Genomic DNA, 23,713 nt, shown 5'->3' on the forward strand with positions numbered 1-23,713 from the left:
TTCGATAATCAAGTTAACGGTAAAAGTTAACCATACCATCTACTTTATCAATTAAGTCGTCGGGACCACACATTACGATTGTCAACATTTCTTTGGAAAGAGGTAGCTCAGTGTGAATGTGTGGACACATGGAAAGTATATGATCGTGTATATGAAATCATATATATACATATATGATATTTAATAAGGCAAAATAATTCCCCAGGTACTCCACCTACCTCTAATCCCTATTTAATCTCCAATGCGAATAGCTAAATTTACCAATGTATATATGATGGTGCTAACTAAACTTATTGACTCCACTAAAAAGCTAGTACCTGACTGATTCATCTTAAATACATTTAATGACAACAGGCCAATAAATAAATAAATAAATACGCGAATAATTACCTCAATGATTGAATAAATAAATCGGTTAATTTATATATTTATATTTATATTTATATTTGATATATTTAAATGGATAATATATAAATAAATTAATAAATACATTAATAAATATTTAATAAACGTGTACAAAGAGGGCATAAACTGAGAAGTTTATTTTTTATTTAATAATCCGGCATTACAAGCGGACGAGTGCCATATAAGGGTTTATTTAAAAAAGGCAGTGTGACCGTTGTAAAATAACAGCTGCTTAGGGGTCACGAACTAGTTCCATGCAAGCCGCAAAGAAGCGTGAGAAATAAAAAGTGCAAACAAAATAATAAAGACGGTATGTTTCGGTATATTTCTGAGGGTCGGACCGCATAATTTGTAACGATAAATCCGCGGTCACACTGGTGAGAGATAAAAATAAAAACAAAATAAAAACACATTCGGCGTTTTGTTCAAATACCTTTAAATAAATATGAAATAGCAATGTAATAGTAAATGTATGTCAGACGGTTACTCGTGGAAAAGGGGTATTTGCGCACAGCTAACCGGTGTAGGCTGACTTATCTGCCCCCGTCGTTGTGCTCGCCTTATCAAACAGACATTATTCATTGTGCGCTTAAATAGAATCCCCCATAGTGTACATATGTACACGGTAAATACATATTTGTACATACATCTGTGTTTGCCATAACAAAAATTGCATATTCAAATATTTCCGTCCCTGCAGTGCGTCGAATTGATTGCGTGAAAATTGAAGCCAAACAACGGCAGCGCCGCACCAGTTGCTTCTCCGATTCTAAGTTGATATGCCCTCCGGGTCCCGCTTGAGCCTATCATACCGACGGACAGAGTTCGCCGGGCCAGGTCTTTTGAATTCTTGTGAGTAAAATTTATTTCGTAAAGTTAGGCATTGGTTTATTTGTAGGTACTAGCATCATAGCATAACCTTTGATCTTGAAATCAACCCCTATCGGCATCCCGGTAAATACAGTTCCGTGAGTAGGGAACTGTAGGGACGCACACTGTATTTATGATTCATTATTACTAATCGTTCTAAGAAAACCCCCTAAAAATAGTCTGAAACGTAAAAAGAATTGATAAAGAAATGTTAAATCTCGACAGTTCTCTCTAAAAGTGGCGATAAGATTGTTTCAACTGTTCCCCCCAAACACCTGGATACGATTCTTCTGCACAGTCTCCCCCTATTGTTTACCTTTGATAAAAAAAAAAGAAGAAAAATAAAAAATGTAAACTCTGGCCCATGAGGGGATCGAACCCGCGACCTTCGCGTTATTAGCACGACGCTCTAACCAACTGAGCTAATGGGCCACGGCGACTCGGTCCGCCAAAAGGCAATTTGATGGGAGCTGCAGAGTAAAGTGTATTTCTAGATCCCACTTGCATATGCATATCATTCCATATACTACTCGTAAGAAAAGAACGATTTATTTAATTTTAGGGGGTTTCCCCTTTGTATTACTCTCCAATTTATCTCCGAGTGCTTCCAGATTAACATATGCATGTATTTCTGTTATACACTAGTATATGTAAGAGTATACGTATGGCACTTCATGGTCCACTTTTACTTCGGCCAAAAGCCGAAGCGGTTCGTGGGGCGACGCAGTCGTTGGAGGCAACTTTGTGCCTTCGCCCGTGGAGGATCCGCAGTTGCTTTTTGACTTCAGTGCGGCTTGGTCCTGTTTCCGCTTTGTCGCCGCAGACAAGACCCAACACTTTGTCGTTTCCGTGAGAATTTTGTTGAAAGCTGCGGAAGTCGTGGCCCATCCACATCCATACCTGAACTAAAGCATGCGAGGAGTGTAATTGGAGAGGACTAAACGCTTTATTTATGGCTGCAGTTGACCATTTTGTAGGGCTAGTGCCGCTAACAAGAAGTTCAATAATCTGAAGGTTCTCCCCCTGACGTGTTTTTTAATTATTTAGACTGCCACTCGCAACGGGGTCGCGACAGATTTATTAGAGCTTTCGTTGCAACTGCTTAAGCGCGTGTGTACATATATCTGTCCAGAAAAGGGACCAACAAGGCAATAGTTCAGATGCTTAAGCTAAGTAGCAGTCCCTTGGCTTTTGAGTTTTAAGGCAGCGGCACTCAAAAATTGATATTTTGTGTGTCCCCCGCTCCAATGGTCTGTCTCCTAATGCATGTGCGTGACAAGGAAACGCTTTTAAATGCCACAAATGCAATGAATTTTTGATGCTTCCTAACAGTTGAAAGTATTTCGACTACTTGCCAGCCATTTCGGCATACGAGGCGACGTTTGGGCTCCCCCTAAAAATTACCCATTGCCGGATTGCCGGATTGCTGGATGGCAGGGCAGCAGTTGTTTTGGTTCTCAACACCTGTCTGAGTCAAGGTTGGACGGGGAGCCGAGTCGGTAGGCAATTGTCTAAGGATTTTGATTTGTATTTGGATATGAAAGCGGAACATCCCACCCGGACTGGGACCCACCGCGGCGCAGCAAGGGTTTGAGCGATTCGCCTTACATAAGCAAGCGATGTAAAAATCGAGTCCCGGGAGACTGCGGAGCAAAGTGCCTTTATTGATGGATCCAAACACAATCCGAGTGCCTATCAGTACACGGACTGAGCCTTAAACCAGTGCCTTTGGAATTATACGGAACAAGCAACCAAATACATACACAACTGAAATGTCGAGGAGGAGCTATCAGCGCCAGAGCCTGGAACTGCGTAGTCCTGACAACAGCTCGCTGGACGATGTAGCGGACAGCCGTTTTCGGAATATGCTCGGCTCCAGCGCCAGCGCCAGCCAGAGACGTCGCCAGCAGCGGGTGGCCCAGCACCGCCAGGAGTCGTGGTTCCGTCACTCCATGCCGCCGGCCGTCAACCGAGACTTCGAGTCCCTGGAGCATCTGACGCCCAAGACCAGCTGCGGCCTGGACGAGCAGCTGGCCGCCTCCGTCTCGAGCAGCGTCCACAGCGGTGGGAGCTCCACGCTCTGCGGCAGTCGGGGCGGGAATACGAATACGGACCACTTCAGCATCCATCTGAACAGTGCCAACAGCAACCTGGGATTCATAGACTCCGACACCCCCAACACGCCGATCACTCCTCCCAGATCGACCTCGACCTCCCTCTGCGGTGGCCTGCAGCCGCACGCATCCGTCTCCACCTCTGTAGCCGGCACGCTCTCATCTCGCCAAGGCGCCGCCGGGCTACCGCAGAGCTCCCATCGCAGTCGTAAGGACTCCAAGGGGTCCATCCTCTCCAGACAGAGCCTGGCTCAGCGTGGCCTGCGAATGACAACCTCATTTCTACGCAGGAAACGGAAGGAGTACGAAGGTGAGTAGGGTAACTGGTCTTTTATTCTGCCTCATGCCCCGTCCAAGATGTGGCAATAAGCATCCCATTTTGTCGCGACATTCGACGGATCAATACAGACGACGCCCTGAAGTCTGGCCTTTGGTGGGGTGTTGTTGTCGTGCGGGAGTCCGGATAGAGTCTCTGCCAGAATACCAGAGGAGGAGAGGCCGCTAAAAATTTAAGTATTTAAACATGTTTTCCGTCTACAGCTCTCCACTTATTTTTAAGACCCTCCCTCCCTACCACAAAGCGCAGTCCCCCGCTTCTGGGCAGACTGACCTAGATTCCTTTTATACTACCGCAGAAATCACGCCACCCTACCCCACCCCACCCCACAGGATCCACACATCCTGTCGCATGTTTGGCCATTTGTGTGTGTGCAGGATGGTCAGGGGGCATGGCATGCATCGTGACAGAGGCAGAAGTCGTTTGGTGAACAGTTAAATGAGCGAAAAAGTCATGCGAGTTGCATTTAAGAAGAGATTTTATTCTACTATACTGTCTTTTGGGCTGCCAGCAGCCATTCCCTGAGGGCTGCCACATCGGCAAAGACTCCCGGATAGTTGGCAAGGGCGCACTGGCGGCCCCAGGATACAACGCCAACGAGGACGCCGCCAGAGACCAAGGGGCCGCCGGAATCACCCTGGCAGGCATCCTTGTTGGCTGCTGCCGCACAAATCATGGTCTCTCGGATGGTGCCTCCGTATCCGTACGTGGAGCTGCCGCACTCCGACCGGCCGACAATGCGCGTGTCGATGTACAGGAGCTGGGAGGAGCTGGATCCCGAATACGAGGTCGATCCCCAGCCGGAGATGCTCGCCGCTGCTCCATGGACGGGCGCGGAGGCGGCCAGCGCGATGGTCTTGATCGTTGAGCTCAATGTGAGCTTGGTCTTCAGGCGAATCACTCCGATGTCGTTCATCCTCGAGCTGGCGTTGTATTCCTCGTGCACCTGGAAGGCGGCCACCTGGACGAGGGACCCGCCCAGGTTCTTGTAGCTGGTGCCGGCTCGCACCTTGAGGACGGAGGCCGTGACCGGGGACAGCAGGCAGTGGGCGGCGGTCACGATGATGGTGTTGCTAAGGATGGATCCGCCGCAGTAGTGGGAGCCCGACCGCTGCAGCGATACCTGCCAGGGATGGTCTGCAATGGTGGTCTTCGTTCCGCCCACGATCCTGCCGCTGAGCGGGGCCTGTGGCTCCAGGCCCGAGGGCAGCGCAGCCCCATATGAGGAGGCCAGTAGGGCTAGAAGGGTGGCGATTGGGAGGAACATTTCTCTGGAACTCTCTCTAGCTTTCGGTGGCTAAGTGACGGCCGAAGCGGGCCTTATATAGTAGTAGCTGCCCAGCGATTACGGCTATGGCCCAGGCATGTGGCTTTATGAGCAGGAGGCCATATATCAAACCCAATACGACCGCAAATAACTGATTGCGGTGCTAACCCCCTCTTCTAACTTGCAGGTGATTGCTGCCATCAGTTAGCAATTGTCTCCTGTCTCTTCCCCATGGGTGCTTTAAATTTCTAAATGACTATTGATTTCCCGATTTGGGAGCCGTGCATCGGAAGGCGGAGAGAGTGTGTGCCTGTTTGACGTAGGTCAGTGGCCCTGGGACCAGTGCAGTGTCCTTATCAGCTGGCTGTGCTTTTGCGCCTTAAAAGGGCCATAATGCTCCCACCTAGTCCACGGATTGATTGGGCCTTACCAATTGTAAATATTTCGCTGCCGATAGAAGGCCAGAAGGAGGGCCAAACAGCCAAGTCGTTGTAAATTGTCTTTGTTTCCCCCCTCCAAAAATATTTATTTGCAGAAAGCACAAACCACCTGCGTGCTTGGTAATACCCAAAACATTTTGATGCAATGCCGAATAGCGGCTAAAGCTTTAAGTAAAAATATATTTGAGCCATTTTAGATGAAATATATAGAATATTGTGTGTATCGCATATACCCTGGCCTGTCCATAATAAAGTGCAAAATATGGGGCACAGAGACACGTTTGTTTTCCAATTAGGTTAAAAGTGTCACGTCGCCAATTTCCAACATCCGTTACCGTTTCCGCATCCGCTTCTTTCTGTTTGATTTTCCGAGTGTCGTAAATGGCCCTGGGACAAGTTATAAATTGCCCTCGCTGAGGCGCCGCTTTGGTATCTCCACCCCACTCAGTTGCTACACAAAATACATACACGAGTGTGAACATAATCCACAATTACTATTAGATCTGATAATGGAACCACTTCGCGCTTACCAAGTTCTCGTCCGGGAGCAAGCTCGTCTTTTCCAGCTGCATCTTCATGTTTTCTGAGTAGGTGTAGTACTCAACGACGCGCTTGAAGGTGACGTGCTTCTTTGGCTTCTTGGTCGACATCCCGTCCCCGCTAGAGCCAGCATCCCTCAGGACTATAATGGGCTTGAGTAAATTTTTCGGCGTCTCTAGGTCAGTCATAATAATTTCTAGCAAAATATGATACTTATTTTTAATGTAGACAGTAGAGAATTTCCAAGAGAAATATTCAAAATGAATGCTTTGCCATGGGTATGTTTATCACATATCGAAAATTATTACATTCTGACAAAACAAGCAAAAAATATTTGTCAGAAGTGGGATTCGAACCCACGCCCTCAGAGAGGACCAGAACGCTCAACACTTCCGTTCAGAAAGCAAGATTTCAACACCTTGAGTCTGGCGCCTTAGACCGCTCGGCCATCCTGACACTTGGATTGGCCATTGCTAAAAAAGCTCCGTTGAATAATAATAAATATTCTCATGAAACTTCATTTATTTCAATGTGTTCTGCGAAAGTGCTGGCATTTTCGTTGAAAATCAGAACGCCCATAAATTCCAATATCAATAAAATTTCTTTTCACATAGAACAGCCCATTCCTAAACCATAAATTTTATAACCGAGCACTTAGAACTAATTTCCTCGATAAGATCCCGCAATAAACCGTTTAAATAGATTGAAAACTGACATTAAGATATGCCATACGTTTATACAATATGGCAATATGTCTGCTTGCCCCGAGGTTGGGTAATTCAATCATCCTTGATGGCAAATTGAATTGACATTTCACTTGGCTGTCTTGCAAGGAATTGACACGTGAGATCATCCATCGCTGTCTCCCATGACATCATATCTGCGGTTGGGTTGGTTGCCCATTACATGGTATCCCTATGTGCACGGCATGAGATAACATAATTGCGCACAACCTCTAACGGGCTTAGCTTATCTGGCTCCGTATTAGTCGCATCCAGGCAAACGGTCGTATACACAACTTTTTAATTAATAGAGTGCTGTGAAAAATAGATTTAAAAAAAAGAAAAAAGTATTTTCTGGCCCATGAGGGGATCGAACCCGCGACCTTCGCGTTATTAGCACGACGCTCTAACCAGCTGAGCTAATGGGCCACATGTCTCTTGCTCGCCAAAAGTTAAATCAGAGCCTGAGGCGAATTCGACACTAAAGTGGACTGCTTGCTCAGTAAATTCTGTAGCACGAAATTTTCTCATAGCGAGAACTGTTCGACGGTATTTTCTGTTATACAACATTTAACGTTGCTGGCACAAATGCGGTTTGTGACACGGAATCAGCATGTGTCAGGATGGCCGAGCGGTCTAAGGCGCCAGACTCAAGGTGTTGAAATCTTGCTTTCTGAACGAAAGTGTTGAGCGTTCTGGTCCTCTCTGAGGGCGTGGGTTCGAATCCCACTTCTGACAAACTTTTTTTTTCTGTTTTTTGATGTTTTTCTTTTACATTCTATAAATTATTGGATTAAATTATTTTTGTCTCTGGCATTATTTAGTATTTGAGCGTTGGGAATGTTTCACCGTTATGAACTAGATATTGTGCTAAGATTGTGATTTTAATAAATCCGAATCGGTTCAACAAGGCCCATTAGCTCAGCTGGTTAGAGCGTCGTGCTAATAACGCGAAGGCCGCGGGTTCGATCCCCCCATGGGCCATGATGACTTTTTCTCTTTGCATAATATTTTAATGGGTGTTGATGGAAAATGATGATAATATTTCGGCCTGGGCTTGGTCTGTCCCGTCATTCTCATCATTTGTCAGTCGACTTTTCATTGCTTGACAGCAAAACAGTCTGTTTGTCTGCTTTAGATGTCTGATAAAAAAGCTTTTTTGTTTAGACTAATTACTAATTGTACCTATGTCGGCGGTACACATTGTACATGCCCACGTATGTAAATCAGTACCTCTAGCAATGAAATGAAACAATTTCGCGTAGAGTAAAATTGATTTCTACTCTTTGCGGTCTGGCAACTCTGTCACGCCAACCGGTAAGAGCTTACTTTTGCCAGTCGAACCTTGTATACCCTTGAAGTTCGACGACCAATAAAATCCCCGGCTTCAACTAATAACTCTATCTATCTATCGGCATTTCCATAAAAAATTGTCCACCATACCAAAAAAAATATTAAAATGCAATAAAAAGAGATAATATTTTCAAAATGTATTGAATGTTAGCTAATTTAGCCCATTGACATAAAATTGCAATAACTTTCCTTATAAAAAAGATTATTATTGATAATAGTTTTTTCTCAATGAATAAAAAAATCGCATAAAATAGTAACGTAACATCACGTCATATTTTGATTTATATACTTAAATCCAAAATTGTATTTAAACTGGAAGCTTTTCACTATTTTTGTTCCAATTTTGTCGTACGCCGGAATCGTAGAGATGCCGGTAAAACTGAGAGCATAGTTAAGATATATTATACACATGATACTATACTCGAATTATGTATTCTTTGTGTTACAAACATATGCTCAATTATATAATACCCTCTTTGAGGGTACACAAATCGCCTCTCTCCCACACGCAAACACTTGATGCCCAGTGCGACATTTGCTCAGTTGCTTTCGGAGCTCCAAGAAAAACGTTTGTGCGCCAGGTGGGACGGGACTAGTGTATGAGACCGGTTAACGAGGTCGACGTGTTAAATAAACGCGAGATAAAATTGTAAGCCAAGTAAATAAACTGGATGCCAATTCTACATTTAACTTGGTTTTCGGGGTAATCACAGTGCGTATCGTCCGTCTGGCCTGGTATCAGATGCCTGAGAATGGCTGGATATTAGATATTAGGGAGTGTATGGAAAATACTCGTGCAGAGAAAACAACACCTAAATAAAGGTCGTTTGTAATTATATTTGATTGGACGTTTGTTGCATGGACATGGAAACAAGAAATAGCATTCTATGTATATGAGTAGAGTGCTCCGTGAATTTATGGTGGGATTTTCATACGCCGCGCGGGCCCAAACGAAGAGAAACAGCTGTGCCAGAGCATACAATTTGTAGAATCCATGGAATTGTCAAACAACTCGGCTCTACCTCTCTCTCTCTCTCTCTCGCTCTCTCTCTCTCTTTCTTTCTGTGTACCCCTCTCATATGAGTGCCAATTCGCATAGAAAGTGGTTTTTAATTCGCTTTCAAGCCGTTATTCACTCTCGAAATCCTCTCTCGCCGTCTGCCAATGTTGTAATTGTTGTAACTGCTGCACGATCGCTCTCTTTGGCAATCGGAGCCACTCCTATGCTCTTGAACAGGTGGAACGAACTTGAGATACCCCTTTCCCCGAGGGAGTTGACTCTTCACAGATGATGCCGACTCGAAAGATGAACTCTCACATCACCTTTTCGTGAGTCAGTCGTGGGGTTCGTCATCGTTATAATGTGGCATTTCAAAAAAGTTAATACAGAGCTGATTTTCGCTGATCGGATGCCAAAACTGTGCCGCACTGCCACCGCATATACATATGTAGAATGTTGTTTCTTTTAATAATTTTCGTCACTTTTGCTTTCATTTGCCAAATGCAAATTAATAAATATAGAGCGAAAGAAACATCACACATTCATTGTTTGCTAACTCGAATGTGGGATTCGAAAAATTAGTCACACAACTATTGACATTCCACTCCCACTTACATAAGAACAAACAGTACTTATATTTTACTATGACTGCACTGCGGGAATATGTACAGTAACTCTCCTCGGACAAAGAGTTCCCCAGTGCATATGTACACATGGAAATCCATGGGGAGGAATGCTCCATTGGGGGCCTAGCAAACTATTTATTCCGCCGCTTAGTGGTGACATCGAAATGTGTATTCCCCCGCTAATGTTGGTCGATTGCCAATAATTTCTATCGATTTGATTTCACAATTGTCTGTGGACGTCTTTGTTGAACTGTCGCAGTTCTGACTTCACCGAATCGGTGACATAGACGCGTATTCTCTCTGTATCTTTAGGTGCGACGGATGTGTGTGTTTACCTTTGTTATTGCCCCCCACGCCATCGGATAATAAATACGATTCATTCTAGTATTCGTATGACTTGCTTCTGTTGTTGTCATGTTTTACTTGGAGGGGTATGCGTACATATGTATGTACGTGTACGTCGTTTGCTTGATGTGGCTGAGGGGTAATTATCACCTGTTTGCATTCGGCTCGACTGAGTATTTTCTTGCGAGTTAGCAACCGATGCCCCATACAAAAGTCCGTGTGCACTCGTTGGAGCGACCTTTTCCAGTTGAGAAGCAGTTAGAAGTCCCAGATTTGGTTCTACTAGTACATATGTACATGTATGTATATGAAATCCACAAATAAGTAAATACGATTGGAATGAATCCAAAATACTTATTCCTGTGTTTGATGCTGGTATTTTTAGAGCGCGTCGTAGCTGGGGGAATAAATTTGAATAGCGTCGTGAATATGCAAACAGACATACAATGAATGTACATACATACATACATACATATTTACTATATATTTACATTTGGGGGCCCACACAATATAGATCCATGCGCCTATCTGCCCGAACGATGGACCGACTATTTACGTCGGACTCCGTACAAAACAGACAAATTATCGCTGAGGAGCATCCATTAGGGGGAAACTTTGCTAATAAATATTTATGGCCAATTTCCCGTTAACCACTGAGACCTAGTATGCAATTAGCCGCCTGGGCATAGCCATAGCCGAGCAACCCAGCCCCAGGTGGACATATCAAGGACCCCCGCACAGTGTTTGTGGGTGCCTGGGGGAGAGCAGGACCGGACACTTGTAAGAAACTGAAACAATCGATAAGCTACTCACTCACATTGGCATTTGCCAACTCAAGTGTATTCCGTTTGCCAAAGGAATCCAATCGGATCGAAGCTAATGGCAATGGCTCTGCACGGCTCTCCTGGTGACTATTTCAAAGCCTTTTGAGTGTCACGTTTCGGCTCATACGTGAGTATGTTTCGGGCAACGAGTAATGGCCACACAGTTATTGCCGGAAAACACGTAAGGTATCACAGTGCACGCAAATAGAATTTCTTTCGTTCCTGTCTATCGGCCGGAACGGAACGGAGCAGGCAAACCGAGAAAGTTTCGTTGACTTCCGCTTTCGCAGACGAGGTCGATGTTCCCTAGTCAGTCCCTCAAACCATAGTACGAGCCGTTAATTATTTTCATGGATCTATCTATGGGTCTGTCTAGCGTGTTTATCATCCAGGAGTTTGACCAGTTGCCGCCTTTAATTATTTCCACATTTCGGGCGCACAGGGCGTACAGGGCGTTTCGGTTGGGGTCGATATATTGTAGCCAAAGTGGGCAGCGGAGTGGAGCGTTCACTGTACAGGAAAATGTGGCACTTAGCGCTGTGTGAAATGTAGGCAATGTCCTGCCAATGTCGCTCACTTGGAGACCGAGTTGTTTACCATTCTAGATGGCTAGCGATAATAGAGTTGAGTTGTGTGCTTGCTCTCAATAGTACTAGAATGGAACAGCCATGCTCTGGCCAGCAAATCAATACCGTAAAGGCAGTAATCAGCGCAGCAACCTTTGAAAATCAAATATATCAAATATACACACAGTTAATATCTGAACCAATCATAAACGTAAATCCAAAAGTGCAGTGAAACCTTCGAAAACTAATGAAATAAATTCGCATCGCATTAGATCCGAACAGTGTACTTAATGGGTGTTCCACAACCATGTTAACATGGCAGATCGCAGAAAGAATGAGAGCGACAGCATCGCTAGGACACGGAGCAGCAGCTCATCACAGGACGGAGGAGTCGGCCATAATGGCAACGGACAGAGCCGGGGACAGCAGCAACAGCATCAGTCGCAGCTGCAGCAACAGCAAGAGGCCGCTGGGAGCAGGACTCATCCGGATGCGACCCCCGCCCAAGCCAGCGTCGATTTGTGGAGCCTGCCGGAGCGGGTGCAGAGTTGGATTGCCAGCAGCGTGCGCTGGCTGAGGGGGGAGGCGATGCGGAGGACAGCATCCACGGGACCATCGAACATGGGAATCTCCACCGAGGGAGGCGACAGACCGCACCCTGGTGGGGAGGACGGCGGAAGGCCTCCTGCGGAGCATGAACCGTCCACCGATGGAAACACCCCAACGACCTCGCCGTCGCGGATAGGCGAGAACCCGAGTGTGGTCGATCGCTCGGAGACCGATGCCAGCATCAATCACAGCCGCCTGACTGACTCGTTCCGGGTGAGGAGCAAGTTCACCACCTACCTATTGGACAAAACCGGCATAAGAAGGAACTTACGTAAAGGTGCTTTTCATTTTCTTATATCATATACAGACATCTAAATCTTAATTCCTCTCCTTCGGGCATAAATATTTATGCATACGTGTACGGGTACGGGTACATTTACGAGGCTTTGGAATAACGTGTCCTAAGGTTTCTTTTATTTGTTTCGATTCTTTTATGGGATATTCCTAAGCAACTCTGGCGGAAGGAAGGCTGTTTCCGTCCGTAGTAGCACCGAATTGGTGCCCCTTTTGTTTTCCATATGCAGGACAGCTTTTGAGGAGAGTTTAAAAAATGTACAAATATTCTTTAGTAAAGAAAGGAAGTAAGAATAGATCCAAAGTGGAATCCGGATGGCTGGAGATTAATATTGGTGTCATAAATAATGAGTAATATGAAGTATATAGCCCCAAATTCAAAATCTATCTACATAACAATTTTGTTTCCAGAACACTTGAATTTCGTTGAATTTTTAGTTTTGCTAGCGAATATTTCTTTACTACGATTGTTTTTCTATTCTCGTAGCTCGAATTCTCATGCGTTTTCGATCTCCCTGTAATGAATTTTTTAAAATTATTCTCATTGTGGTTTCCTACCAACCAAAATGTATTTGGGGAAGTCCCGAACTCTAAAATAACGCTAACAATCGATAAACAAAATGTCAGTCACCCACTAAATATTTTTGCATCAGTTCTCTACCTCAGAGGTGGAGGCTGATAGCAAGCAAAATTTCGAAGCGGATCAGAGAGGAGTCATAACAATTCGATGTAGCATTGGCAACCTTTGAGGAAAGTGTAGGATAGTGACGCAGTCCCTAAACATCCTTAAAGTTTTTGTAAAAACTTATTTCCTTTTACGGATTCTATATAACGAATTTTCGGTATAGCGACCTTTTTTGGTCCCCTTGAGATGCGTTATATGGAAGTTCGACTGTATATAGAGTATCCCTTGGTCGAGACACTTTATTCCCATACGTTCTCTTCTTTATTCATTTACATATTTTCTTTTGTTGCTGTTGCAGCTTAAAGCTTTCGATTAACAGCGCCGGCGCTCTCTCTTTCCCTCCCTCTTGGATTCTCTCGTTTTGTTTTGCTAAGAGTATTCGCTTTCGCTTTTGTATTTGCATCTGCACCTCTCCATCCCTTCTCGGACTGCCATTCCCACCCTTAACTGCACACGCATGGCGCATCTTCGGGCGTATCCGTTCCGAGTGTTCGGGGGGTGTGTTTTGGGGGTGGTGTTGGGGGTGGCTTCCTGGCACAATAACCTGAAGCCGAAGCGAGCTCCTCCTCTCCTCGTCACCCCTTTTACGAGTATCGTTGTCCTTTTGCAGCCCTGCCCCAACGGCACACATTCCGTCGTGGAATTTCAGTCGCAGGAGAGAAGCACATCGGAAAAGTTCTCAAAAAAATACTGCTCGTGGATTTCATTCGCGCATCTGTGTTTTTGTTTGTCTGTGTGTATTAACAGGATAACAGTTTAAGTGTAACTGTGCTTTTTTTCGAAACCACCGCTCCAGAAACCTCAACTTCCACTGAATCAGACTCTAGGAACATAGCTCCAATAAAGCCAAGCCGATAATAATCCGATAATGCTCGGCCATCACGTGCTCTATCTCATCCGAGGTGTGACAAATCGATACCGTTAGACGGTGCCCATAACACGTTACGCACCTTGTTGCCAGGCGATGGTGGTGGGCCAACAACAGTACTGTGCTCTATGCTCGCGGCAGCCAGGAGCTCCGAAGAACCCAAAAGTGAAGAGCAATAGAATCAAAACCAGAAGCGGAATCCAATTGATTTGAAATAAAAACACGAATTCGAATGCAAAGTGACCGAGTGGAGCGCAGGCGTCAGATTTTCTTGTAGCGCGAACGTTTACGCCCACTTGTGGCACAGCATCTCTCTGGCCAGGGGAGTAGTAGAGACCTGTCATCCTGTTTTTCTCCAAACGCCAAAACGAGTCTCCCGGCGAGAGCATCGCCTTCGTGCCCGTCGGTGAGTGCGATTCGGGATCCGAAGAACTGCACGCGGCCGAGGTGGAGGAAGAAGAGACGCTGGAGTCGAGTGGCACCAACGCTGGCGCATCTGCGTTTGCGGATCGGCCCCGGCAAGCACCTGCCCAACACCAGCAACAGCACCAGCACCAACGCCGTTGGTACAAAATGGCCCTCCGGAATGTCTACAAGGCGCTGCGCATGCGCTGGAGCCGTAAGTGTCGTATAATCCTAGGAAGCTCTGGAAACTCAATCTTTTCTATACGGGATCTCGAAATTGCTGCTGTTCGAAACGATAGCGCCATGTTTGTGAGCTGCCCTCCGCCGAATCCCGCGAGGCACCTGGTCGAGAGTCTCAGGCAGGCTCGCATTATCCCGGATGTGCTGAACTGCGAGCCGCAGGCAGTCATTCAGGTGCTATACCCTTGCGACATCGTTGTGGAGCCAGGTATCACCATTTCAGTCGACGAGGCGGTCAAAGAGCCTATCATTCGATGGAAATCGGATGCGAGCAAGCTCTACACCTTTGTGATGATCGACCTGGACATGCCAAAGGCCAAGGGCCATTACCTGCTCTGGCTGGTGGGCAACATCCCCGGATGCGATGTGGTGCGGGGGGAGAGGATTGTGGCCTACATGGACAAGCGCTCGTCGGAGGGCAAGGAACTCCATCGCAGTCTCTTCCTGGCCTACCGGCAGTACCTCGAGTTGGACTTCGACGAGCCGTACCTGACGGCCGCCGACACGGAGGGACGTGCCCACTTCGATGTGAATGGGTTCGCGAAGAAGTATGCCTTGGGTAGTCCCATTGCCGCGAATTTCTTTGTGGCCAAGTGGGAATGGGCTTGGAATTGGACTGCCGATTAATTTTGTTTAAAAAATAAACCAATGAGCAATTTAGAAATAGATATTAAAGTTTTTATAAAATACTTATTCCTCGAATATTTGCCGCCTGCTTTCAGATGATGAGGACATCACCTCGTCCGCCGGCTACGATGCAGAGGATGGAGAGCGGCGTGTCATAATCCTGAATGGCGCCCAGCCCGTAAAGTACTGCAACAATCGTATATCGACGGCCAAGTACAAGTAAGCATTCCGCTATCAATTAATGAGATTGATTAGATACGATTCTAACTGATTGATTTGTATCTGTTTCATCTCCAGCATCATCAGCTTTCTGCCCTCGTTCCTGTTCGAGCAGTTCCGACGGTACTCGAACTGTTTTTTCCTGCTAATCGCTTTGCTGCAGCAAATCCCAGATGTATCGCCCACGGGTCGCTACACCACTCTGGTGCCCCTGATGTTCATCCTGTCTGTCAGCGCCGTCAAGGAGATAATCGAAGATGTGGTAAGTATTTGTCAGCCGATGGCTTACTTTGCATACGAGGCTCATACGGTTTTTTCCCCCATTTACAGAAGCGCCATCGCGCTGATAATGAGATCAATCATCGACCCATCGAGCGGCTGGAGAACGGCACCTGGTCGACAGTCCGCTGGGCGGAGCTGACCGTGGGGGACATTATAAAAGTGTCGATAAACACATTCTTCCCCGCGGACCTAATTATCTTATCGTCCAGGTAAGCGTGAGCGGCAGCACACTCCATTGTGGCCATATGTTGATCCCAACCCGTCCCACTTTCCAGTGAGCCCCAGGCCATGTGTTTCATTGAGACGGCCAATCTGGATGGGGAGACCAACCTGAAGATACGCCAGGGAGTGACTGCCACTGCGGGACTGCTGGAGACAAAGGACCTCTCAATGCTGCAGGGAAGGATCGAGTGCGAGCTGCCCAATCGGCATCTGTACGAGTTTAACGGGGTGCTAAAGGAATTCGGAAAGCAGTGAGTTGTTCAATCGACTGTGACACGTTCCATCTTAATATCTCTATGTGTCCTTTGAAGATCCGTGTCCCTGGGCAACGATCAGGTCCTGCAGCGTGGCGCTATGTTGCGAAACACGGCCTGGGTGTTTGGGGTCGTTGTCTACTCGGGTCAGGAGACGAAGCTCATGAAGAACTCTACCTCAGCGCCGCTGAAGCGGTCCACCGTCGACAAGCTAACCAACACCCAGATCCTGATGTTGTTCATGATCCTGATCTCGCTTTGCATCACCAGTGGACTGTGCAATCTGTTCTGGACCCGGGAGCACTCGGAAACGGACTGGTATCTGGGCCTGAGCGACTTCAAGAGCTTGAGCCTCGGCTACAATCTCCTCACCTTCTTCATTCTGTACAACAACCTGATACCCATATCGCTGCAGGTCACCCTCGAGCTGGTGCGCTTCCTGCAGGCCATCTTCATCAACTACGACATCGAGATGTACCACGAGCCCTCGGACACGCCGGCCATGGCCCGCACCTCGAACCTCAACGAGGAGCTGGGCATGGTAAAGTACATATTTTCTGACAAGACGGGCACGCTCACGCAGAATGTGATGGTCTTCAAGAAGTGCTCAATAGCGGGGCATATCTATGCCCCGCAGCGCACTCCGGAGGAGTCGCTGCTGGTTCAGAACATCCTCAGACGGCACGAGTCGGCAGAAGTCATCGAGGAGTTCCTGGTGCTGCTTTCCGTCTGCCACACCGTAATACCTGAGCGAAGCGATGAGAGCATCATCTACCACGCCGCTAGTCCGGACGAACGTGCCCTGGTCGAGGGCGCCCACTTCTTTGGCTACATCTTCGACACCCGCACGCCCGAATACGTGGAGATCAATGCGCTGGGTCAGCGGCGGCGATATCAGGTACTCAATGTTCTGGAGTTCACATCGGCGCGAAAGCGCATGTCGCTGATAGTGCGGACGCCAGAGGGCAAGATCAAGCTCTTCTGCAAGGGCGCCGATTCGGTGATTTACGAACGCCTGTCCGCCCAAGATAGACAGTACCGTGACCGGACGCTGCAGCACCTCGAGGAGTTCGCATCGGAGGGTCTGCGCACGCTTTGTCTGGCCGTGGCCGACATTCAGCCAGATGTGTACGAGGAGTGGCGCAACACCTACCACAAGGCAGCGACTGCGCTGCAGCACCGCGAGCGCAAGCTGGAGGATGCGGCGGACTTGATTGAGATCAATCTGCGCCTACTGGGCGCCACGGCCATCGAAGATCGCTTGCAGGACGGCGTGCCGGAGACGATTGCGGCGCTGATGGATGCCGGCATCTATATTTGGGTGCTGACAGGCGACAAGCAAGAAACGGCCATAAATATAGGATACTCCTGCAGGCTTATCTCCCACACCATGGACATACTCATCCTGAACGAAGAAAGCCTCGACGTAAGCCCAAGTGTCACTTGATCAACAAATTTAAACTTATGAAATTGTTTCTTTCTCCCCAGGCAACCCGCGACGTCATCCTTCGACACTTAGGGGAATTTAAGAGCTCGACGGCCAACGACATGAACGTGGCCCTGGTCATCGATGGCACCACACTAAAATACGCCCTGAGCTGTGATCTACGGGGCGATTTTCAGGAGCTCTGCCTACTCTGCCGCGTGGTCATCTGCTGCCGCGTATCGCCCATGCAGAAGGCGGAGGTGGTCGAGATGGTCACCCAGAGCACCAAGGCGGTGACGCTGGCCATCGGGGACGGTGCCAACGATGTGGCCATGATACAGAAGGCAAACGTTGGCATTGGTATATCCGGCGTTGAGGGTTTGCAAGCGGCCTGCGCCTCGGACTATTCGATTGCCCAATTTCGGTACCTGCAGCGACTGCTGCTCGTGCACGGGGCTTGGAACTATGCGCGTATCAGCAAGCTGATCCTGTACAGCTTCTACAAGAATGTCTGTCTCTACGTCATCGAACTGTGGTTCGCCCTCTACTCCGGCTGGTCGGGCCAGATCCTGTTCGAGCGGTGGACCATTGGTCTCTACAATGTGCTGTTCACGGCCATGCCCCCGTTCGCCATGGGTCTGTTCGAGAAGTTCTGCACGGCCGAGACGATGCTCAAGTACCCGATGCTGTACAAGCCCTCGCAGAACGCCAAGTTGTTCAATGTGAAGGTATTTTGGATCTGGATCTTCAACGCCCTGCTGCACTCGGTGTTCCTCTTCTGGCTGCCCATGGCCGCGTACTCATCGGATACCATCTGGAGGGATGGCAAGACCAACGACTACCTAATGATGGGAAATATGGTGTATACGGTGAGGCGCTCACACACACTTCTCAATTTACAATTCGACATTAGACTGAATTTTGCATTGCATTTCGATTGCAGTATGTGATTGTGACGGTCTGCTTGAAGGCGGGGCTCATCACAAACTCCTGGACCTGGCTGACGCATATGGCCATTTGGGGCTCCATAGTGCTCTGGTTCGGCTTTGTTCTGATCTACAGTCACTGCTTTCCGACCTTCAACATCGGCAGCAACTTCCCTGGCATGGACATCATGATGCTGAGCACTCCGGTGTTCTATCTGGGTCTGGTTCTGGTGCCAATCACCACCCTGCTGATCGATGTCATCTGCAAACTGTGCGTCATTGAACAACCCTACTCTAAATATTCGGTATATTACAATGTGTGCTTTCTCCTCTCCTGTCCGGCTTCGTTACAGGATACACAACACCGTGTTCAAGACACTCACGGAGGCAGTACGCGAAACCGAGATTAGGCGCAACGATCTCGCCGAAGTGATGAACGAGCCTCGATCTTCGTAAGTATCGACGCCACGCTACGCCAGGCACCTCTCGTAGAGTCACGCTTTCCCTTTACAATACATATCGTACATGCATATGTATTCGTATTTAGGCTTTTGTTTGTCTCCAAACAGAGAATCAACATCTAATCGTACATACATATATTTTCAATTTGAATTGTTGCGCATTTGTTGAAACTTGAATATGTAGACCCCTCTACCGCTATCTCTACCAATTCCGTTCTAACCAATCAAAGGCTGATTAAACCTACATACGTGCCTTATACTACATAAACTATATATATACATATATATCGATATGCTTCCTGTAGTGAATAGTTTGCACCAAAGTTTACAGTATCTTTAGCTCTCATAATTACTTAGCGTTTGTTTGTGGGTCATTATGCATTTGGCATTAACTTAATCTTACGCCATGCCTCATGCCTCATCCCAGTAATCGCACTGCCACTCCCACATCCACCTCCCCAAATTGTGTTTGTTGAACTTTCGATGTATGTTAGTGCTTATTTTCGTGCAACCAAAGTCTCTTGTTGAACATTGGTCACTAAAAATTGCTCGAACCCTATCTCAAATTGTATACAAAATATCAAAACGAAACGGAACCCAACATATAATCGCCATAAGGACGTGAGCACACACACCAGTGTGCGAAACATAAAAGGAAACAAACTTAGTAATAGAGAAAAAATATGTACATAGTCTTAGAGCTGAACCTGTTGTTAGTTATTAGTTGTTCCAGTGCAGCACAAACACTCTACACTGCTGATCATTCATACAATGAACTGTAACAGACCCCTAACTATACCTACAATACTATATAAACTATAGATCATACTTATACAATTTAATGCACACTTAGCTGATGAAAAAAAGAGATTTATTTTGAATTTACTTACGAGTGTATTACTTAGTTGTGTACGCATTTTGTAGATCAGATCTTATTGAGCAATTTTGAATGAAATTTATATTGAAAATTGGAAATGTTTAGTAAAAACTCTTAAGGCAGCATTGCAATTCTAGCAGTGTATCATTGATTGAAACAAACACAATTTCACTGGCTCCAGTCCAGAGTTCAAAACTATCCATCAGAATCAGACTTTACTCTTACTCCCACTATTACTCTTACCTTACCACATGGATTGTTTGTTATTCAGTGTTTTACTCAGTTTTGAGCAAGTATCTTTTGAATTGAATTTCCTAAAATGTAATCTTTTTATCCTTCTCTATCCCCCATCCATCCACAATACAATCAACTTGCAAACTCTTTTGTACATCATTTTCGCTGATGGCTCCTTGATTTTCTCCTTGCAATCAATCAATCAATCAATCAATCAATCAAACAATCAAAATCCATGCACCCATTTGCCGTCATTAGAGATTCTGGTTTTGCTTATGCCCTGGGCAAGCTATTGCGTTCCAGCTCAGTCCTCATATCCCGCCGGTCATCATTCAATGGCAGCAAAGAATTCTCAGTCGGCCAGCGAGCTCACAGCCTGCGCATAGAGCACCTGGACCTCGAAGACGACAGCGTTGGCCAGCAGCGGAGCAGAAAGAGGCAAAGCGAGGTAGGATGGGCAACCACTAACAAGCCGCGACGGAGTGCCGGCGAGTCTGTTATGAGCAACAGCTCCACCACCTCCACTATCACTACTACGCTGCATATGTGAACAGCTGGATTAAATCAAGCGTATCAGTCGGATCAAGGCAAGGAAAAGCAAAGCAATATGTCAGTCGTATTGTCTTAATAGTGTAATATTTGTTATATCGAATAAGTATACATAAATTCTTAAGTATGCGCATTGAGTACCGTCTAGCAACTGTCGAATTCATATCACAACGAACATAAGTCAATGTATAATGTGTAAATTTATGGAAATGTGCGAAGGCGGAATATTTATACAAACGAGTATGTGGTATTGTATGTGCTAACTATTTGCCAACTGTGATAGTGTCTGAAGAGTATATATGTACATATGTAGATGGATAGACACGCTAGGATAGACAGCCTAATGTCGAAAGCATTGCATTCCCAACATATATTACGTGCATAGGTATAAATATAGGTACATATATATAAATAATTTATAATTAATATTGTACTTGAGTATTTGGTTGTATTTTTTCCATGGCCGGATGTACTATAATTTACAGTTTTAAGAGACGTTGTAAAAGGTTGTAAAAGTTCAGCTACTATTTGTACTTAAGTGGGTGTTCACCCCAGTAAGAGGTGCTTTGTTCAATCTTATCCAACAATCTATTATGAACTACGTATACCTCCTACCTACCTATATACATATTTACGGAATGTGATGATATTCCCAGATGATATTTATGTATGTATCAGTTTTGAATATATATTATATGCAAATGAATGTATTTATGTATACCGCACCGTCCTTCACAGCCCGCATGCAATTTTACTAGGCCGATGATATACACTTACTCTATGGCTGTTGAATGATTTAATCTTGACTCTCATCGGATATGATATGATCCGATCGGCTCTGCACTTATGTATATTGTATTTATATTATTTTATTTTGTATTAATCAACATAACACACAACAAAGCGACTTTAACCAAACAAATCCAACCACACCCAACATCTGAAACCTGAAACCCAAGAACACACAACAATATCCAATAATCAATAATTTAATAAATCAATAAGTCAACAGCAAAATTATTTAAAATGTTTAATTGAAATTTCTATGAACATTTTCTGCGTAAATTTCTGTGTGAGCAGTACTATGTATGCCTTGGGATCGATTCTTCGGTGTAAGTAAATCGTAGATAAAACTGACATCCCATTCCCACACAACACCCCACCGCACCAAACCACACCACCGCACTCGTACACACATCACACTGCCGTAACATACCATACCATACCATGACACCACCACAAAAGGTTTCGTTAGGATAGGGGGTTTTGGGGGACGAAATCAGTGGTAAACCCAATTGGGATTAGAACAGGACACCACGGATTTTATTGTTTACTATTATTCGTAGTGTCAACGATTCGTTGTAATTTTTGTAAGACTCGCATCGTTTCCTTTTATTTGCCAACTCTCAAATACTAGTAGGCTCATCTCCCTTTATTATGTACTCTGCATGCCCCTACAATTTTGTACACCTGTACTCACCTCGTTATTCAGTTGATCATCCTGATTTGATTATATGTATGTACTTAATGCCCAGCCCTGACCTGCCCCCCGCCAAGAGCCTCGATCTGTTTCAGCTACGTTTTCTATACTATAGAGATTGGATTGAATACTTGAATAATTGTAATTTTGTGAAAAGTAAAGTGCTAACAATTCAAAATGGAAAATCTTAGATTAACATAAACTGCAATAACTCAAAACTCAAATCCTATACAAAATTAAATCCGATACTAAACCATATCCGCCCCCGCTCAAAAAATTAACCCTACAGATTCACGGAAACTGCGAGGCTGCTACGTAATGTATTTACTCGTCGGGCCAACACGAGAGTCGAAACGGAACTAGAACTATCCCGTGAGTACAACCGAACCGCCTTTAACCACTCAGTTCCAGGAATATACCTGTACTCGTAGAATTCAGTGGAGTGGTAGGACTTGACCTGTAGGTTTCAAATCTGGTCCGAACCGAACCTCTAGAAATCTAGAAATAAATATGGTTCATTAATCGTATTTCTGGGAATTTTTTCCATTAGAAGGAGAATCGTTATACCGTGTACCTCAAACACACACAAATAAACACAAAGCTCATCCACACATAACCGATTCTACACATCAAGACCTGCATTCATACATTGATGACCAAGCCTATATGACGATTATTGACTGTATTATTTATTTTCTCAGATGGCTACGCTTTCTCACAGGAGGAGGGCGGAGCTGTGCCCCAGTCTATAGTTATACGTGCATATGATACCAATTTGCCAAAACCTGAAGGCAACTAGTCCCGGAGGGACGACGTTCGAATCGCTGGGCTGTGCAGCTACCGCAAGGACCAGCACTGCAACAAAATTTAATGATAACTTACCAATGTACATATTCTAATCCCAAGGGATACCATGAACATTTAAATTTGAACACACATGATTTGTACGGAAGCGATAGTGTAGTGGACATACCCATAAACATATTACGATCAGAGCACCTGAGCAGAAGTGAAAGAAATCACTATTCTGGTAGGCCAAACATCACACTAGTAACATTTATTCTTTATGTGTCTTACATTAAACTCACAGTAACGTAACTTAAACGTCTTATAGGAGCAACATTTAGTACATATACATACATACATAGGAATATTAAATATGGAACACACACATATGCGAATATCTTTGCTGTTATTTATTTTTTAAGATCGGAAAAGAGAGTGAAGAGGCTAGAAATTCGTTCGATCATGTCATTCGTATCTGTCCTTATCCTTTGTGCTGCTTTGTGATACGGACACAGACTTGCATTCTTTTTCTAACACTAAATCTAAGTAACTAAATACTGTAAACATTTGTACCTATATAAGCATTAAATTTCAACGTTGATGATGTCTGTCGGCAAAGATCCTGTATTTTTTGGTCACTAAATCATTTATATATTTTCGTTGAAAATAAATCATATTTCTCGACAATGAGTTTGACTATTTAAAGGAGGGCGGGACAACGTCAAGTCCAAGTGAAGTGAAATCGTTTATAGCCAATTTAGCTTTCTTCTTTGTTTTCTACTGGACCCAAGATACTATATATTACAAATACGCCGAGAGCTATACAGTCCAGTTACAGTAACTGTAACCACCAAAATGTT

At 45.4% G+C, this 23,713-nt stretch overlaps 4 protein-coding genes and 5 non-coding genes across 19 annotated transcripts; 4 read left to right on the forward strand and 5 right to left on the reverse strand.

Annotated features, from left to right (window-relative positions):
- The first annotated feature begins 741 nt into the window (after positions 1-741).
- On the forward strand, positions 742-23,537 carry ATP8A (ATPase phospholipid transporting 8A1). Of its 11 annotated transcripts, none has more exons than XM_015184887.2 (11): positions 742-1,030; positions 1,106-1,257; positions 15,233-15,356; positions 15,435-15,618; positions 15,687-15,847; positions 15,914-16,111; positions 16,172-17,540; positions 17,603-18,409; positions 18,484-18,737; positions 18,820-18,918; positions 20,297-21,604. In XM_015184887.2, the coding sequence occupies exons 2-11, from the start codon at positions 1,185-1,187 to the stop codon at positions 20,586-20,588; spliced, it is 3,561 nt and encodes a 1,186-aa protein (XP_015040373.2). In that variant the 5' UTR covers positions 742-1,030; positions 1,106-1,184; the 3' UTR covers positions 20,589-21,604. The 11 variants fall into 11 exon arrangements, 9 of the variants coding, with proteins under 9 accessions (XP_015040373.2, XP_015040372.1, XP_004444374.1 ...); XM_015184886.2 differs by lacking the exons at positions 742-1,030; positions 1,106-1,257; positions 20,297-21,604 and adding exons at positions 2,657-3,699; positions 21,668-21,699; positions 22,769-23,537; XR_004468857.1 differs by lacking the exons at positions 742-1,030; positions 1,106-1,257 and adding an exon at positions 2,658-3,699 and having other exon boundaries at positions 20,297-21,254; positions 21,326-21,604.
- On the reverse strand, positions 1,634-1,707 carry TRNAI-AAU (transfer RNA isoleucine (anticodon AAU)). Its single transcript has one exon. It is a non-coding gene; the product is annotated as a tRNA-Ile (tRNA).
- Positions 4,187-5,028, reverse strand: Ser8. Its single transcript, XM_001361459.3, has one exon. The coding sequence runs from the start codon at positions 4,991-4,993 to the stop codon at positions 4,214-4,216; it is 780 nt and encodes a 259-aa protein (XP_001361496.1). The 5' UTR covers positions 4,994-5,028; the 3' UTR covers positions 4,187-4,213.
- LOC4805029 (uncharacterized) lies at positions 5,594-6,256 on the reverse strand. Its single transcript, XM_001361460.3, has 2 exons — positions 5,964-6,256; positions 5,594-5,884 (listed from the first exon to the last, which is right to left on the reverse strand). Exons 1-2 carry the CDS (start codon positions 6,159-6,161, stop codon positions 5,831-5,833), a joined length of 252 nt encoding a protein of 83 aa, XP_001361497.2. The 5' UTR covers positions 6,162-6,256; the 3' UTR covers positions 5,594-5,830.
- On the reverse strand, positions 6,309-6,429 carry TRNAL-CAA (transfer RNA leucine (anticodon CAA)). Its single transcript has 2 exons — positions 6,392-6,429; positions 6,309-6,353 (listed from the first exon to the last, which is right to left on the reverse strand). It is a non-coding gene; the product is annotated as a tRNA-Leu (tRNA).
- On the reverse strand, positions 7,051-7,124 carry TRNAI-AAU (transfer RNA isoleucine (anticodon AAU)). The gene has a single exon. It is a non-coding gene; the product is annotated as a tRNA-Ile (tRNA).
- On the forward strand, positions 7,313-7,433 carry TRNAL-CAA (transfer RNA leucine (anticodon CAA)). Its single transcript has 2 exons — positions 7,313-7,350; positions 7,389-7,433. It is a non-coding gene; the product is annotated as a tRNA-Leu (tRNA).
- On the forward strand, positions 7,606-7,679 carry TRNAI-AAU (transfer RNA isoleucine (anticodon AAU)). The gene has a single exon. It is a non-coding gene; the product is annotated as a tRNA-Ile (tRNA).
- On the forward strand, positions 14,504-15,178 carry LOC117183712 (putative odorant-binding protein A5). Its single transcript, XM_033378592.1, has one exon. The coding sequence runs from the start codon at positions 14,574-14,576 to the stop codon at positions 15,135-15,137; it is 564 nt and encodes a 187-aa protein (XP_033234483.1). The 5' UTR covers positions 14,504-14,573; the 3' UTR covers positions 15,138-15,178.
- Positions 23,538-23,713: the final 176 nt, after the last annotated feature.

This window comes from Drosophila pseudoobscura, chromosome 3, assembly GCF_009870125.1.
Source record: "Drosophila pseudoobscura strain MV-25-SWS-2005 chromosome 3, UCI_Dpse_MV25, whole genome shotgun sequence".
In the NCBI taxonomy this organism is placed as follows: Eukaryota; Metazoa; Arthropoda; class Insecta; order Diptera; family Drosophilidae; genus Drosophila; species Drosophila pseudoobscura.